This window comes from Anabrus simplex, chromosome 10 (assembly GCF_040414725.1).
Source record: "Anabrus simplex isolate iqAnaSimp1 chromosome 10, ASM4041472v1, whole genome shotgun sequence".
NCBI classification, from domain to species: Eukaryota; Metazoa; Arthropoda; class Insecta; order Orthoptera; family Tettigoniidae; genus Anabrus; species Anabrus simplex.
The window spans coordinates 44248859-44266730 of record NC_090274.1 but is presented as its reverse complement, the minus strand read 5'-3'; the positions used below and the strand labels follow the sequence as shown (position 1 = coordinate 44266730).

The 17872-nt window shown below is 38.3% G+C and overlaps 1 protein-coding gene and 1 non-coding gene across 2 annotated transcripts in view; both read right to left on the bottom strand.

Moving 5' to 3' along the window:
- LOC136881792 (endothelin-converting enzyme homolog) overlaps window positions 1-17872 on the bottom strand; it is a 115857-nt gene that overhangs the window by 5838 nt on the left and 92147 nt on the right. The window contains exons 14-20 of the mRNA XM_067154229.2: window positions 16180-16356; window positions 15631-15740; window positions 9744-9805; window positions 7098-7146; window positions 6345-6412; window positions 6135-6262; window positions 4091-4255 (exon numbers count right to left, since the gene is read on the bottom strand). Of these exons, the coding sequence (XP_067010330.2) occupies window positions 4091-4255; window positions 6135-6262; window positions 6345-6412; window positions 7098-7146; window positions 9744-9805; window positions 15631-15740; window positions 16180-16356 (759 nt within the window). The remainder of the gene's footprint in view (window positions 1-4090; window positions 4256-6134; window positions 6263-6344; window positions 6413-7097; window positions 7147-9743; window positions 9806-15630; window positions 15741-16179; window positions 16357-17872) is intronic.
- LOC136882474 (5S ribosomal RNA) lies at window positions 12828-12946 on the bottom strand. The gene has a single exon (XR_010861189.2). It is a non-coding gene; the product is annotated as a 5S ribosomal RNA (ribosomal RNA).

Genomic DNA, 17872 nt, shown 5'->3' with positions numbered 1-17872 from the left:
CCCCGTAGCGGAAGACCGGCGACCGCCGTCAGTGATGAAAACATTGAGAAGACGAGGACATTAATGACGAATGATCGGCGATTAACTGTGCGCTTGATAGCGCATGAACTGCAGATTAACCGTGAATCTGTGCGAAAAATCGTTACCCAGAAGTTAGGGAAGAGGAAAACGTGTTCTCGTCTTGTGCCACATCACTTGACTGATGATCAGAAGCAGGCACGTTTAGAGGCTTCACAGGATTTTGTCGAAACGGCAGGTGCGACACAAAATTTCTTGAACTGTATTGTCACTGAGGATGAAACTTGGTGTCTCAGGTACGACCCTGAAATGAAACGGCGAAGCATAGAATGGCGTTCTCCAGGATCCCCTCGTCGGACAAAGGTCAGAGCCGAAAAGTCACGCATCAAAACGATGCTCATCACGTTTTTCGATAGTCAAGGCATTGTTGTTGTTGTTGTTGTTGTTTGAGTCATCAAGCCATAGACTGGTTTGATGCAGCTCTCCATGTCACCCTATCTTGTGCTAACCTTTTCATTTCTACGTAACTACTGCATCCTACATCTGCTCTAATCTGCTTGTCATATTCAAACCTTGGTCTACCCCTACTGTTCTTACCACCTACACTTCCTTCAAAAACCAACTGCACAAGTCCTGGGTGTCTTAAGATGTGTCCTATCATTCTATCTCTTCTTCTCGTCAAATTTAGCCAATTACAAGTTGTCCATTTCATGACCGTATCGATGTTTAATCAAGAAGTAAGTATAAATAACCACCTAATCGATACTTTATTAATGCCTCAGGCAAAATTGATTAAAATTAAAACTTACAGGACATGTTTCGACCACTTAGTGGTCCTCTTCAGCTGTATAAATAAAGAACTGAAAAGAAAAACATTATGACATTTTCTTTTCAGTTCTTTATTTATACAGCTGAAGAGGACCACTAAGTGGTCGAAACATGTCCTGTAAGTTTTAATTTTATTCAATTTTGCCTGAGGCATTAATAAAGTATCGATTAGGTGGTTATTTATACTTACTTCTTTTAAATTTAGCCAAATCGATCTCCTCTCACCAATTCGATTCAGTATCTCTTCATTCGTGATTCGATCTATCCATCTCACCTTCAGCATTCTTCTGTAACACCACATTTCAAAAGCTTCTATTCTCTTTCTTTCTGAGCTAGTAATCGTCCATGTTTCACTTCCATAGAATGCCACGCTCCACACGAAAGTCTTCAAAAACATCTTTCTAATTCCTATATCAATGTTTGAAGTGAGCAAATTTCTTTTCTTAAGAAAACTCTTCCTTCCTTGTGCTAGTCTGCATTTTATGTCCTCCTTACTTCTGCCATCGTTTGTTATTTTACTACTCAAGTAACAATATTCATCTACTTCCTTTAAGACTTCATTTCCTAATCTAATATTTCCTGCATCACCTGCCTTCGTTCGACTGCACTCCATTATTTTTGTTTTGGACTTATTTATTTTCATCTTGAACTCCTTACCCAAGACTTCGTCCATACCATTCAGCAGCTTCTCGAGATCTTCTGCAGTCTCAGATAAAATAACAATATCATCGGCAAATCTCAAGGTTTTGATTTCCTCTTCTTGGATTGTGATTTCCTTTCCAAATTCCTCTTTGATTTCCTTTACTGCCTGTTCTATGTAAACATTGAAGAGGAGGGGGACAAACTGCAGCATTGCCTCACTCCTTTCTGGATTGCTGCTTCTTTTTCAAAGCCCTCGATTCTTATCACTGCAGGCTGATTTTTATACAGATTGTAGATCATTCTTCGTTCTTGGTATCTGATCCCAATCACCTTCAGAATCGTAAATAGCTTGGTCCAATCAACATTATTGAATGCCTTTTCTAGATCTACGAATGCCATGTACGTGGACTTGTCCTTCTTGATTCGTTCCTCTAAGATCAGACGTAAAGTCAGGATTGCTTCACGTGTTCCTACATTTCTTCTGAAGCCAAATTGATCTTCTCCCAACTCAGCTTCAACTTGTTTTTCCATTCTTCTGTAAATAATACGTGTTAAAATTTTGCAGGCATGAGATACCAAACTAATGGTGCGGTAGTTTTCACACCTGTCAGCACCGGCTTTCTTGGGAATAGGTATAACAACATTCTGCTAAAAATCGGATGGGACTTCTCCTGTCTCATACATCTTACACACTTGCCATGCTGCATTCTCCTAAGGCAGTCAGTAATTCAGAAGGAATGTCATCAATTCCAGGTGTCTTGTTCCTATTTAGGTCTCTCACAGCTCTGTCAAACTCTGACCTCAAAATTGGGTCTCCCATTTCATCAGCATCAACAGCCTCTTCTTGTTCCAGAACCAAATTATCTACATCTTTACCTTGATACAACTGTTGGATATGTTCTTGCCATCTTTCTGCTTTGTCTTCTTTCCCTAGAAGTGGCTTTCCATCTGAGCTCTTAATATTCATACACCTAGATTTCCTTTCTCCAAAGGTTTCCTTGATTTTCCTGTATGCAGCATCTACGTTTCTCAGGACCATACAACCTTCGACATCCTTGCACTTCTCCTTCAGCCATTCTTCCTTAGCTACCTTGCACTTTCTATCCACTTCATTCTTTAATCGCCTGTATTCTTTTCTGCCCTCTTCATTTCTAGCATTCTTGTATTTTTGTCGTTCATCAATCAGGTCTAGTATCTCCTGAGTTATCCACTGATTCTTAGTTGATCTTTTCTTCCTTCCTAACATCACTTCAGCAACCCTACTGACTTCATTTTTCATGACTATCTACAAGGAATTTCTACCTGAGGGAACGATGTTGAATGCTGCACGGTACATTGAAATTTTGACCCGTTTCATGAAACGTCTACGCAAGGGTACGACCCCAGTATGCACAACAAGGTTAATGGTTTTCTGTCCATGACAATGCTCGCCCACACACAGCCAATATTGTCAAACAGTTCATTGCAAAAAAGGGGGTGTTGCAACTTGAACATCCCTCATACTCACCCAATCTCAATCCTTCAGACGTCTTCCTATTCCCACGACTCAAACTCGCTTTGAAAGTAGAGAGATTTGATGATATTCCTGACCTCCAAAGAAACGTGACGAGGCTTTTGAACACCATCCCAAAGGAAGCCTTCTTCCAAAGTTTCCAGGACATGTATTGCTGATCTCAGCAGTGCATAGTTATGGGAGGGGACTATTTCGAAAGACAGTAAGGTCACTGTCATGCATTGTTCATCTATGTTGATAGTACAGGACTATTCACCAAACTTTATTGTCACAGATTGTACAATACACTAAAACGCACAATAGTGAGTACATCGCTCCACATAGGGTTGGCGTCACAAAAGGCATCCAACCGTAAAACAGCTAATCCACTTTAATGCCGACCTCATGTAGTTGGAAAAAAGGCCAGAAAGACAATGTGAGGTATGATACAAACTTAGGGAGATTCCCTACCTATTATGAGCAACTCAGCTATGTCTTTTTTTCTTGTAGCACTATGGAACTTTATATATGATTGGCGGATGCTGAGTGGGTTTCGGCCTATAGGTGGCCACGGCTGGTCTGTGGTTCGACGACTCTGCACTTCGACCGACCAACCGAGCAGAGGAGGGGTGGCCACGGCTCTGTCGTGGCTCTACATCCCTGTATTCAGGAGACGAAAGGGCTGGTCCCCACTGTCGGCTGTCCTGAGAATGTTTTTCCGTGGTTTTCAATTCTCCTGCACTAACGCAAATTCCGGGACAGTTCCTAGTATAGGCCATGGCTGCCAACTCCCTCACTTTCTCTGAACATCTCCTTCACCGCATCACATCTCCCTGGCCTGAGACACAGCGTTACCATCTAGGAGGAATGAAAACATTTGTGTAGTAGTAACTCTTTATCTGGAGAACTGGATAGTCTGTGGTATGTTGTCATAGACGAGATACTCGGTTTTTCCCCCACTTGTACAGTCAGAACTTACATTTTCCGTCGTTTGGTCGAACAAGCTAACAGTTGTCAGTCAAACACGTCAAGCAAACAACAATAACTGGGATAGATTTGAACAAAATTAGGTGCAGAGGTTTTCATGATTACAGTTTGTTATTTACTCACATTAGCAAATCCCAGGAACAGAAGTTGTTCATGAGAAAATTCCTCCAGACCTGCAAGTTTGGGCTCTGGTCCATTCCTCTTGAGGTATCTGCGATACGCCAGGAGTGCTTCTCGTAAACCACCATTGTCAGCAATATTCTCAGCAAGGGTTCTCTGTCCGCTTATCTATTACAAAAGGAACAATTATTTTAAAACTAACTTCTTCAGGAAAACAAAAATTCAGTTGGACAATAGTATTTAAATCTCCAGTGTAACATTTTACGAGCATCAATACCTGAATACTGCTGTAAAACTTACAAGGAAATTACAAAATACATTAATGAAATGGTGTCTTTGATATTGTAAAAAAAACTCATATTCAGTCAAGTATTGTTCAAAAACATGGGAAAAATAGCATTCCAATGTTGTTATTGTTCTGTTTGGTCATCAGTAGCTACTGATGAGACTACTACTCCTGTGGAAGGGAGCGGTGGGTTACACCGACAGTATCTCTTACAGATGAACAACAGATCAGTGCTCATATCCAACATGTTTGTCCAGCAGTGAAACCCAAGCAAGTAGGCAGAGCTGCACAATACTTTTGGAGTTTTGGTGCATAAAAACATTCATGTTGTGCACCTGAGTCCCATAGCTGCACAGACCCAAACTGCTGTATGTATATAGGAAGAGTGGAATAATCCATAAACAGGAACATTTCCTTCTCCAGGGAAAATTGTTTCATTTCAAAGGTCATTTGTTGCTCTCAGAAAAATCTGGAAGTGATTGAAAGAGTGTTGTAAAACGAAAATGAGAAAACCTAAAGAAGTCTCAATTGGAAATGGCATAAGAAATTAGCCTTTAAAAAAGCCTTGTTTGAAGAAATCCAGTTCCTAGGCTTATGGTATGAGGCTTCTCCAGTAGTTGCATCTAACAATATCCTCAGATTTCCATACAGTGTCTGCCTTGTCTCTCAACTTATTGGGTTTTAATTTTGGATTTTATTAGAGATGACTTTGGTGTATTTGTTAACTAGAAATTAGGGACATAATCCTATACCATAATCACCATAAAATATTGAAGCCTTTCTCTTGCACAGTGCTGATGGCTAATATACAATTTATATGTACGTTCAGTCCAGCCCCAGGGGCTCTGAAAATTGGAGCATGGGTTGGCGACCACGGGGCTCTTAGCTGAGTCCTGGCATTGCTTCCACTTACTTGTGGCAGGTTCCTCACTTTCATCTATCCTATCCGACCTTCCTTGGTCAGGTCTTGTTCTTTCCCAACCCCAACGCTATTAGATTTGCGAGGGCTAGGGTGTCTTTCATTTTCACGCCCTGCATGGCCCTTGCTTTCTTTGGCCGATACCTTCATTTTTTGAAGTGTCAGATCCCTTACCTTTTTCCTCTCTGATTAGTGTTATATAGAGGATGGTTGCCCAGTTCTACTTCCTCTTAAAACAATAATCACCACCATCTATGTTAAATCCTCAGCCTGAAGGATGCTTGGATCCTCACAGCTCCACCATTAGCTGCCACAGATGGTTTAGGCATCACAGAAGAGGCATACTATAGAAATGAGGAGTGAGGTAGTTTCCTGTTGCTTTCCTCACTGAGCCAGACGTTGTTGTTGTTGTTGTTGTTGTTGTTGTTGTTGTTGTTGTTGTTGTTGTTGTTGTTGTTGTTGTTGTTGTTGTTGTTGTTGTTGTTGTTGTTGTTGTTGTTGTTGTTGTTGTTGTTGTTGTTGTTGTTGTTGTTGTTGTTGTTGTTGTTGTTGTTGTTGTTGTTGTTGTTGTTGTTGTTGTTGTTGTTGTTGTTGTTGTTGTTGTTGTTGTTGTTGTTGTTGTTGTTGTTGTTGTTGTTGTTGTTGTTGTTGTTGTTGTTGTTGTTGTTGTTGTTGTTGTTGTTGTTGTTGTTGTTGTTGTTGTTGTTGTTAACAGTCCTCTTAAATTCAACATACTGCTTTAACTATCCAATTTAGTGATTACAGGTTAGATAATATTCTCCCAAAATTATCTCTGATTACCTTGAGTATTATTAATGTTAGGAAAATAATGCTGTACAAACCTTCTTCCTGCCAGGAAGTCTGAACCGATCGTACTGATTGACGAAGCATTTGGCTCGCTTGTTATACTCCATGGTAATATTCTTACCCCACCACGTTACATGTTTCCCATGTTTGTCATAATCCTTGCCTGAAAAGGAAAGTTTTTCAACATTTTAGAACATCGCTCTCAATAACAATAATACGACCTCTGTATCAATAAAAATGCTTACCTTCACTGTCAAATCCATGCGTAAGTTCATGACCTAGAATAGCACCGATGGCTCCATAATTTAATGCTCTGTAACAGAAAGTCATTCTCTTTCAGCAGTTGAATCATGGAAGTAAAAAAAAAAAAAAAAAAAAAAAATCCTTTTGACTCGTGGTCATGAAGTTTGCTCCGGTCCCGGATAGTTATACCTCTTGAAATATTGTTGCAAGACTAGGATCAACTATTTCATTTATTGAAATCATTTTCCTAATTTTCATTATTTGAGAAAGTATGGTTTCAAATCGAACTGTATTATTTCCTATAAATATAGTAAGTTCATTAGAATGATATCAATCTCAACCTCCGGCTGAACATTCATACTCTAAATTGCCTATATTAATTAACTTCTAATATGACAGAATAGTGCAGTAGATTTAAGCTCTAATTTTTAGAGATTGTTGGTTTATCTTACATTCATTTATTTTTTTTCATATTTTTTTCTACATACAATTTGAAATGACAGTCATTTTACAAGTTTTGTTTACAATAGAAAAATATACTGACAGAATTTGATTTTTATGTATGAAAGAACACATAAAAAACTACCCAAAATCACATCAAAATCAATTTTGTTCATGAGTGAACATGATTCGGTTTGCAGCGATGCCCTACCTAGCCAGGAACTGAACCTTAGAAGCAAAGGCCAAGAAGCTATTATGTACAAATTTCATCCACTCATAGATTCCATTATTCAAAGAACTTATTTCAAACTTACTCATGCCCTCGGCCATAGAAAGGAATTTGAAGGATTCCAGCTGGTATAACTAAAATGATAAAAGAAATAAAAAAGTCTTAGTACAGGAATATTTTGATATTTTAACAGTTAACATGAAAAATAATTGACAGCAATGTTTAGAGAATAAAAATGTCAAGAGTATAGCTTTACAATACTGCATATATTTGAGTAGTAGCACATCTGGTTGGTACAAAAAATAAAACATGGTAATGTCAGCTATCATTTGTATGGCTTTTTAGCTACAAATTATGGTGCTGAACTCTTTGCTATCATGAACTGTTGTAACACTGATGCTTTATTGGGGTAATCACATCAATGGGGTTGTAAATAAAAGTTACATATCTTTTTGTATGGTTATGAGGATATTTAGGGGTTGTAGTAAGAAATGACTGGATATGTATGTCGATGTGTACGCATGCTTCATCGACTATTGAAAAGCTTTTGATTGCTTATCTCATGTAAAACTTGCTGGTGTTGATACTGGTGATCTATATATCATCACTCTGCTATACTGGAACCAAACAGCACAGGTCAAAATAGAGGGAGACTCAACTAAGAACATAGCTATACGTAGAGGCATGCTACAGGGCTGTGTCGTGTCCCCTCTTCTTGTTCATTTCCAACCCAGACTGTACTAGGTTTAGGAGGCCTAGGGAGTCTTCCTGTCGTGCCCTTGCTAGCATTTCCCTCTCTTCTTCCATTACCTTCATTCTTAGATTACTGTTAACTAGAGGTGTGTTTATGCATATGGTTTCAGGCACAGGGCAGCAAAATTTAGATTTTTCTTTTGCAATTAATGTAAATCCTATATTAAAAAAAAACATTTCTAGAATGCATTTGTATTTTGGAGAGAGAAATTGAGATGGGAAGAGGGAAGTGTCTATGGCAATAAATCATTGTGTCATTGTCAAAACTCACCTTAAAATACTGAATACTGGTATTGCATCCTTGCATTGTGCTCGCTTGTGTTATCTTTTAATAATTTCTTATGTCCACATTTCTATATTGAAGTGATGAATCTTCTTCATTTACTGTTAACTAACAGCAGTGTGAATGGTAGGAAATGTTTCAGTGGTGCAGGTTGTAGAAAATTAGCTGAGCAGAAGAGAAATAAAGAAGACTATGTGTGGCATCAGATGCCGAAATTCAAGTCATTTTTCAATAAAATAGTGATAGATACCATAGGTTCTTCCTCATCCAGTAGTTTAAAACCTACTGACTATTTGCAATGTAGCAGATTCTATTCAAGAGACAAACAAGCAGTGAAATGAGGAATGGTGGACCACAAACAAGTAAATCCATAACTATTGAACCAGATTTGAGCTTAGCTGAAATTCCCTTCCAATTGTAAGATAAAAACACTTCCCCCACAAGGAGGTAGCCCATGAGGATAAAGTATATTAAATACATTATGACTATATAAACAATTTCTCAGTATGGATAATGAACTTTTCAAGGCTTTGAGGGCCACATTTTTCATCAACGACTCTGACAGTTTGAATCTCGAGCGGAATTCTTCGAAGAACTTCGGAATTGTTCCTCTTGCACCGATCATGAGGCCTATAACTTTGATGTTATCCAGTCCATATTCACGTTGGTAGAAGGGGAGTTGGTTCATAGATATTTTTTTACCTCGTGTACTTCACTGGGCGGTTTAGTGTGTGATTCAAACTGAACCATAGGATCAATAATATATCCATTGTTGTTACTCTTGATGGCTATCATATCACTCCTGTGGGAACTGCCATTCTCCGACAATCCATGGATCTCTTCGTGCACTGTGTAACCAGCGTCTCGCAATGACTGAGCAATGGAGCTTCGTATCGCATGGTGTCTGGTAAGTCGCAAGGTTTCGCCGTAGGGACAGTATCCCAAGACATGAGAAAGGATTTCTATCTCGTAGCAATGCTGACAATGGTTATTGTCCTGGTACCTGCCTGTCTCGGCTCAAACGGCTGCAACATTAGTGGTCATATTTAGAGCATCATACCAGTCACTGCAAGACAGGCCATCGTGGTGTGTTATCCAACTGTCCACTGAAAGGTTTTCTTTAAATAAGATAACACCTTTTCCCTTTTGAGGAGGCTGACACCATTTTTGGAGTTTCTGATCTCTCAGTAATTGTCTTATTTTCTTGGAATCTAAAAGACCATTTTTAGAATTTAATAAGCTGATGCAAGGTGAAATATGCAGGTTTTGTAGGCATTTGTTACTCTCCTCAGAGAGATGCCCACTTCCCAAAATGTAAGGGTTGCCATTTATTTGTAGGGTAACCAGAGCACTAATCTGTTGCAGGACAGCTTCTCACTTTGATCAGAAAAGTCCTAGACCTTTGAATTTCCGGTATGTGTATATCAGACCGTCAGTTGTGTCGGCATATGAAGATCCCATCTTTTGGGAAATAGATGAAACTATAGATTATTCCATAAAAAGAGTGAATTAATCAAAATAAAAATGTGATTTCATAAAGTCTGCCCAAGTTTATCCTGATAAACCAAGACATCTTTCAAATGGTGTGATTGAAAAGAAATTGTATGTGCTTTTTATATAGTAAACACCCACTAGTCAGTCATACCAAGAAATTAAGGATGAACGATCCTTAATCAAAAGAAACAATATACTTACTTATGGAGTTGCTTACACGAGTATAGAAAGCGTTCACCTGAACTGGATCTATACTCTCCCATCTGGCAGCATGTAAGATGAATTACAAACAGTTTGAAATGACACAATTCTCTCAAACAGAAGGACAGTTATCAAAGTGAAATATATGGGTTGAGAATTTAAAAATCAAACACTAGTGATTGCAAGATTAAGATGCTGATCAGTTTTTTCCCATGGGAAGGGACCACATAGAATGGTCATTTCAAGCCAGGTAATTATGCATCAGTATTATCAATTTTGCCTGCTGGCATTTCTTGATGGATACAGTACTTTTGTATCCATCTCTTGGCAGAGGCCAGAGTAAAGTGTAGCTTTCACCGAAGTCCCAGTCTCATCCATGGCTGTGACAATATGGAAGCTGCTGGGGTATGGGTGGTGCTGAGTAATGACATTCAGAGCACAACTAGTGCATCAGAGTGTTATGAAAGGTGTTGCTCATAGGGTCAGTCGTGCTGTAATAGCACTTTCTGACCCAGTGAGGAAAGCAATGGCAAACTACCGCACTCCTCATCTTGCCTAGTACGCCTCATTTTGGTGCTGCCATTGGTTTTTGCGGTTTCCTTATAACCGCATAACCTTTGGTGGTGCTATTTGAGGATCCAACCAGCCTCTGGGCTGATGACCTGACAGACACAGACATTATCAATTACAGGATGACAATTCTTTTGGCACACATTGTGATGAGATCATTACCAGCCTTAAAAACAAGGAGGTAGAGCAGAAACATATCAACTCCCCACCACCAAAGAAGTCCATAAGATCATACAGAGCAATACAGGCAAGGTACTGATGACTGTTTTGTGATTAATATGGGCTGCATTTTTGGAATTGAATGGATTCACGCAAAAACGGGCTGTCCGTCAATCTACTGTTAATAATATAAAACTGCATTTACTGAAGTGGGCCACCATAAGGGAATAATTTATATAAAGAAATACAAGGCTTTGAAGTTCTTGGGGGTATCTAAATCATCTTGATAGAATTGTAAAATCAGGCTAACTGATTGTTACTAAAAGTCCATGTATGGTGGCGCCACAATTTCGGCTGGATGGCAAACTCAAGTGGAATTTGGTAGTCCATGATACATGTCCATTTTGGTAAATGGAATCAAAAACCAAGATATTCTTTTCATTTGAATAATGCATTGTCATAGTAGAGTATTCAATGCAGTAAATTAATGTACATTCCAAAGTGTTTATATGGACATTTCCTGTTTCTTCTTGGCCATATTGTTTGTTTACAAATGAAGTAAAGATGGCTTCAGCTTTTGTAGGTGGTGATAATTTATGTGAACATAATCGGAGTTCTACCAGTGGAAGTTATAGAAAACATAATAAGAATGTCAGAAACTTGGAAAGGGAAAAGCAGAAAAGGAAAAAGGGATAGTGGTTATTCTTATGTTACATACAGAGGTGGACTGGGGGAAAAGAAAAGCTTGAATGGAGCCTGTAAATATGCACAAAAGTTAATACAATTGCTGAAAAATGGTAAAAGCATTTTGTGTTTTTACATTCTGGCCAAGTATTTTGTGTTCAATTTATCTCCGTAACTGAACATGTTTATTCACTCCATGAAAGGAATGAGGAGCTGCGACGTTCAGAGATCCGAGTTTCAAATCCCAGTGATGACAGTGACTATCCTGAGTGTGGTTTTACTCTAGGTTTTTCCGCATTCCCTCCAAACAATTGCCAGGATAGAACCTTATTTCAAGTCTCCCGACACCTACCCCATGACGACAACCAGCTATCATTTAAGGAACCTTTCTTCAGTGGTCTGGATTATAATTAAGTGGCTGCATCTGAACATAATTTGCCCCCTTCCCCCATCTTGATTTTTCTTTTTTAATGTTAAAGTTGTATGCCAATGTTAAAAATAAAGCTACTTCTTTTAGATGAAAATAAAAAAAATGATCCTCAAAACAATTACTTTTCTGTTTTCTCCAATTTAAGAAAATGATGGTTAGCCCTCTTTTGCATACATCATTCAATTTCTATAGAAATGAGGAGCTGTGAATTTGAGTGCTGTGTCAAAACACTCAGGAAATTGTGGCTGGTGATAAGGTGAAAACACCCTGCATTGCTCTCAAAAGGTGCAAGTTTGCTCGACAACAATGTGTCTCACTCAGTGGTTGGGAGTGGTAGGAAACATCCAAGGTATCACCTACCCATCGTATGAGAATGACTAAAAAGGGATCCCAGGAGCTCTCTACTTGGTAGTTTGTGCTGGCGACTATGAATCACATACTCTCATCAGGCTTCATGCTTTCAACATTCCTATCAGTCTCCCTTGGTCAGCTCTTGTTCCCTCATGACCCAATTCTATCAGATTTACGAGGCCTACGGTGTCTCAATTTAATGCCCATTCTTTTGCAGATACCCTCAGCCTATGAGAAGTTGGAACTCTTTCTCCTGATTAGTGATACAAGAAGATGATTGCCCAGTTTACTTCCTCTTAACTCTGGAACACTTGTGTTTATATCATAGCCTAGATTGGAATTATCCTGTCCCCGCTCCATGTAGCTTTTCAATCTCCCCATCAAGGACACACATTGTTCATTCGCTTGTTTTGCATGTTTCAGAGATACTGTAAAATTTCTCATCTTGGTGTTAACTCCACCTCCAGGAAACATCCCAGTGCTGGTCTCAAGCCCAGATAAAGCAGGGCTGTGAGCTCCCATCCGGGAGATAGTGGGTTCGAATCCCACTGTCGGCAGCCCTGAAGATGGTTTTCCGTTGTTTCCCATTTTCACACCAGGCAAATGCTGGCGCTGTACCTTAATTAAGGCCACGGCTGCTTCCTTTCCCCTCCTAGGCCTTTCCCGTCCCATCGTCGCCATAAGACCTATCTGTGTTGAAAAAAAAAAAGATCAAGCAGGAGAGATGCCTAAATAGGAATTTAGTTCAGTTATAATCACCTGCAGGCCGTTGTAGGTTTGGAACAGTTTTTCAAGATCATCCTTGCCTGATAACAGGCAGTTACCTGTAAATACTGATAGAGGCAGGCACGCTACCCCTACACCACGGGGCTGGCCTAAAAAGGCAATTGAGCCAACGGTACGTGGTGTTCCCAAGCAGTCAACCATCCAAGTACTGACCACGCCCAATGTTGCTTAACTGTGGTGATCGGATGAGAACCGGTGTATTCAACATTGTATGGCCGTTGGCGCTAGGATGTTGATAACACCTAAATAAGATAGCAAACTCAAATTTCAGGAATAGGCCACTCGACCATGTCACAGAAATGAACCCATCCCAATTCAAAGTTACTCCTCATTCCGAGTTCAAAAACCCCTCGCTCAACTAGTTCATACAATCATCCTAAATTTTGTGGGTAGGGCCAACTCAAAAACACAAGTTGAAGATCCATCACTGTTACCATTTAACAGCATTCCTTCATGAATAGGAGAGTTAAACCCTAAAACTGAGGAGTGCAAACTGGATGCTGACATCACAGTTCCTGGTGGGTTGTGCATGGTAGCCTTCTTACACATTAACCCCTGTCCCACTATATATGCTACCCTAATTCTAGACTTCTGTGATTAATGTTTTTGTATTTCTTTGTAATATGTGTTACTTACGTTGGCAGTATTACAAACAGTTGATCTGTGAATATATTATTAAAAGTAATAGGTGTAATATGGCATCTTGGAAGAAAAGGAAAAAAAAAAAAAAAAACAGATAAAATAAAGACTTCTTCCATTTCCCCTCTGATAAGTTCTAATAGAGGACAGTTGCCCGGTAATAATAATGAAGATGGCACACATGCCCAGCCTCCGAGCTGTCCGAATTAACCAATCAAGGTTAAAGACCCTGACCGGGCCGGGAATCGAACCACCCCCCTGGACCAAAGGCAATCACGTTAACCATGTAGCCATGAAGCCAGACAGTTGCCCAGTTGTACTTCCTCTTAAAACAATCTCAACCACCAAAATTTAAATTTTAACTGTACATTTCAAATTTTTGCCTCAGACATTTTAGGTATACAAAGTTGAAAGTTTGTTGAGCTAAATTTTTATCCATTTATCAGAACATAATGGGAAAATGGCTTGACAGAATTTCTTGCAATTCGGTATTTAAGTACAGAGACATCTGATATTCATAGAAGGCACCAGGCTATGTATCATTTAATTATTATACAGTGGCCTAACAATATTAAGGAACCAAAATAGGAAACGTCACAATTTTTCCATTAATATCAGCTGAACTAAATACTGCATATTATAAAAATTGTGTAAAATATATAGTATTTTCTAGTCTTTTATGGTAATAAGATAAAACAAACTTATGAATATTAATAATAATAATAATAATAATAATAATAATAATAATAATAATAATAATAACCCAGATGTTGATGGTCTAAAGAATTTTAAAAAATGCATTTAAAATGTTAAAAATGATTTATTAAATATACTAAAAGTTTAGGAAATGCATTATAAAATTTGAAAAATGATATAATTAATATTTTTAAACATCCTTCAGAAAATAATACAGTAGGTTAGACTTGAACTTACAAAGCACATAATAATACACCTCTAATACTGAATTGCTCTTGAATTCACCCTGGTCAGAGTTGCACTGGACTACAAACGTCATTCTCAGGTTATCAGAAGTTAAGGACCTGTGATTATCTGTCAATAAGCCTTTATACCTCAAAAAGCTGCGTTCCACATCAGCTGATGTGATTGGAGCACACTTGAAGTGGGTGAGATGGCTGTTAAATCTCCCTCAATCCTGTCCATGAAGTAATTTTTTTTTTTTTTTTTTTTTTCAGAGAGTATATCCACGATTTGACACAGAGTTTTATATCTGGTATTATCGGTTTAAATGGACTAGCTGTAGCAATTTCACCATGAGTATTGTTAACACCTGCTTCCGGCTGTTTAATTACTGAAATGGAATCTACCATTGCTTCATGTTTCTTTAGTGTTGTGATAGTTGTTGATAATAATGCCCAAGTTTGACTTAATAAATGCCAAACTGCGCTCCATTTTTGGTTCAGAGAGCATTCCTTGAGCAAACTATACTGAAGCAGCCTCTTGATAGTCAAAACCCTGTACTGTTTTTTCCTCTACATGGAAATTTTCACAATAATACAAACATGCATTTGACCATGTGGCCCAGCACGTGATTGTAGATTGTGGTGGTAACGTGATGTCCAGAGCTTCTGCTTTGAATTGTGTAACTTGTTAGGGGCTTTTATGAAAACCTTTTTAATGTTCGCCACAAACCTGTCTATGTTGGGATAATTTGCTCTCTGTCTCAAAGGAATTACTGCTGCAATTGTATTAAAACTAACCTGTCAACAAATAGTTTATTATAAGTTTTATCCATTGAAACTTCTAATAGTACTATTATAACATTTTTTTTTTAAATTCCAAATATGGCTGTGCCCTTATGTGTAGTCATAGTAATTTAAATTAAATAAATAACTCCTTTTTTGAGGACTGGTGGAAAAGTGCCTGTGTCCAGATCCCAGGATCATGTGTTCAAACCCTCAGAGATGGTTATTTTTGTAAAGGACAGGAGAAAAAAAAATCTTATCTCACACACCATGTCGTACGAAGTCAGCATGTAAAAGATCTCTGGTGATACATTTGGTGTTTACTCAATAAAAACTAGGTTAAAGGTTGCACATTAAGAATGACAATTTCTCTGTCAGTTACTGTAGTAGATTGAAAGGGAATGTCAAAATTTACATGCAGGCAGCTTAATAGGTATCAAATAAATATATCTACACATAGTAACTGAGATTATTAGTATAATAACAGACCTTGATGAATTCATTATCTCTTCCTCAACATTTTTCAGTAACATGACTATGTTTTTTTTTTTTTTTTTCAACTTACAAGTCTAGAGTTGAGTTGTTTGACGTTCCCAGTTCTTCCAGAAATTGTTTGACAGACTTTTCTTTGAACCACAGTGCATTCCTCATGTATTTGCCGGGTTGGAGATCCATCTGTGAACAAAGCCAGAATGTGAGCAGTAAGTCAGAATATATAAGAAATAAACAAAGAGAAGTCATGCAAGTGGTTCAAACAAGAGTATGCATATAAATCATTGAATAGACGAGGCGAGGAAGGAAGATATCGACAAACAAAAGTTTATCCTAGTTTATTTATGCCTTCATATTCCTTCTTATCTTTGTCATCTGCTGCTCTCTCCGCCCACATCTACTTATGTGTCGTCTTATCTTCCAGGTTCTCACTACAAGCCATCCAAATGTTGGACCAGTCCTATCTATAACAAGCCTTGGGTTCCTCACTCTAAGCTGTCTGGATGTTTGGACCATTTCTGTCTATGGTAAGTCTGCCTTTATGAATCTCTCATCCCAGGTATGTTAGGTTTGAACTATCCTTATAAATAATGAGGTATTATGAAATCCTATCTTTACTCACCTGACCGTAATGTTGATCCAGTAGACCTGGCTTTTGCAGCCACTCTGGGTAGCCAATAAAGCTGGTCACTGATTCAGCCTTGTCGACTGTAACTCTCTTGGTGGCCTCGTCCATCCACTGAACATCATGAATCAGCGAGTAGAAGCTGGAGCGGATGTCATCTAGCATTGCCTCCACCTGAAACATCATCAGTTAAAAAACTCATTGTAAAATTCAGCAGGTCTATATAGAATCTAGTTTCACAACAATTAGACCTTTCTTTACTACCCAAGCATTTTATTTATTTATTCAGTAACAAATTTTATCTTCATTTTTTACAAAAAAAACAAAGCAAAAATGCAAAGCCATCTCCATACAGGCCATGAAGGCCCTGGATGAGGGGAAGTTAAAGGCTTTTAACTATCCCTGGGATCTCGAGAGGTTAGCTCGATGTCTGGCTGCCTCTTCCTTCAGGAATTAATTCGGTACTCATTTTTTGTGTATGTGAGTGAACCTTAGGACCGTGTGCCTCTAGAATAAAGGAAGCAATCATCATGAATTTATTTAATGAGCAAATTATGTTGTTAATTATAAACAATGTGTTGTATGATGATGATGATGATGATGATGATTGTTTTCTCTTTTCCAGCCAACAGTAGGTGGGGGAAAATGTGTTTCCTCTCCACTTTATGTTCCATCTCTCCATCATTCGTTATCCAACTCTGTGTTCTAGCCCAGGTTATATTGTCTTATATTATTCTTTACCAAGTCCATCTATCCTTGCCCTGTCTTTCGTGTCATGTGTCCTTACAATGCTTGCCTTGGCATTCTTCATTCATCTGCTTGGCATGTCCAATACATATCAATTTATTTTGCTCCAGTTTTTCATTTAATTTTCATTTAATTTTCATACTTTTTGTTTTTTTCGTATGTCTTCAGTTCTCACCCTATCCCTCCTTGTCTTCCGTACCTTACTCCTCAGGAACTTCATTACAGCTGCCTGTACTCTCTCATCTCTGTCATTGTCCAGCTTTGTGCTGTACAGTGGTGTCAACCTGTCAGCTACTCATTATGGTACCAACACTTTTAAATTAATTTTAAATTAATTAAATAAAGACAGTCATGTATTATGTGTGACAAATTGGTTCCTTTATATTAGGACAACCACATCAAACATTCAGTTTGTCAGGCATCAACCAGGGCTTCAAGTCACATTCTTGCTTCTAACACTTCTGTTTACGATACTTTTGGTGTCCTCATTTTACAGTGTCGTCATGCTGTATCTATTCTGTTTTTTTGGGATGCAGGTCATTTATCTTCTTCTTCCCTCCATTGCATTGCAGCAATTAAATTACCTATTTACAGTGAACAACTAACACAAGTTATTAAATTCAAAACAAAAGTAATGGAGTGCAGTCAAACAAAATCTGATGATGCAGGAAATATTAGATTAGGAAGTGAAGTAGATGGATAGTGTTAATTGGGTAGTACTGTAGAATATCTAATGATGGTATAAGTAAGGAAGGACATAAAATGCAGACTAGCACAAGCAAGGATGGCCTTAAGAAATATCCTAATTTCAAACATTGATATAGGAATTAGAAATATATTTTTGAAGTCTTTCATCTGGAGTGTTGTATTGTATGGAAGTGAAACATGGAGACAATAAATAGCTCAGAAAGAAAGAATAGAATATTATGAAATGTGATGTTAC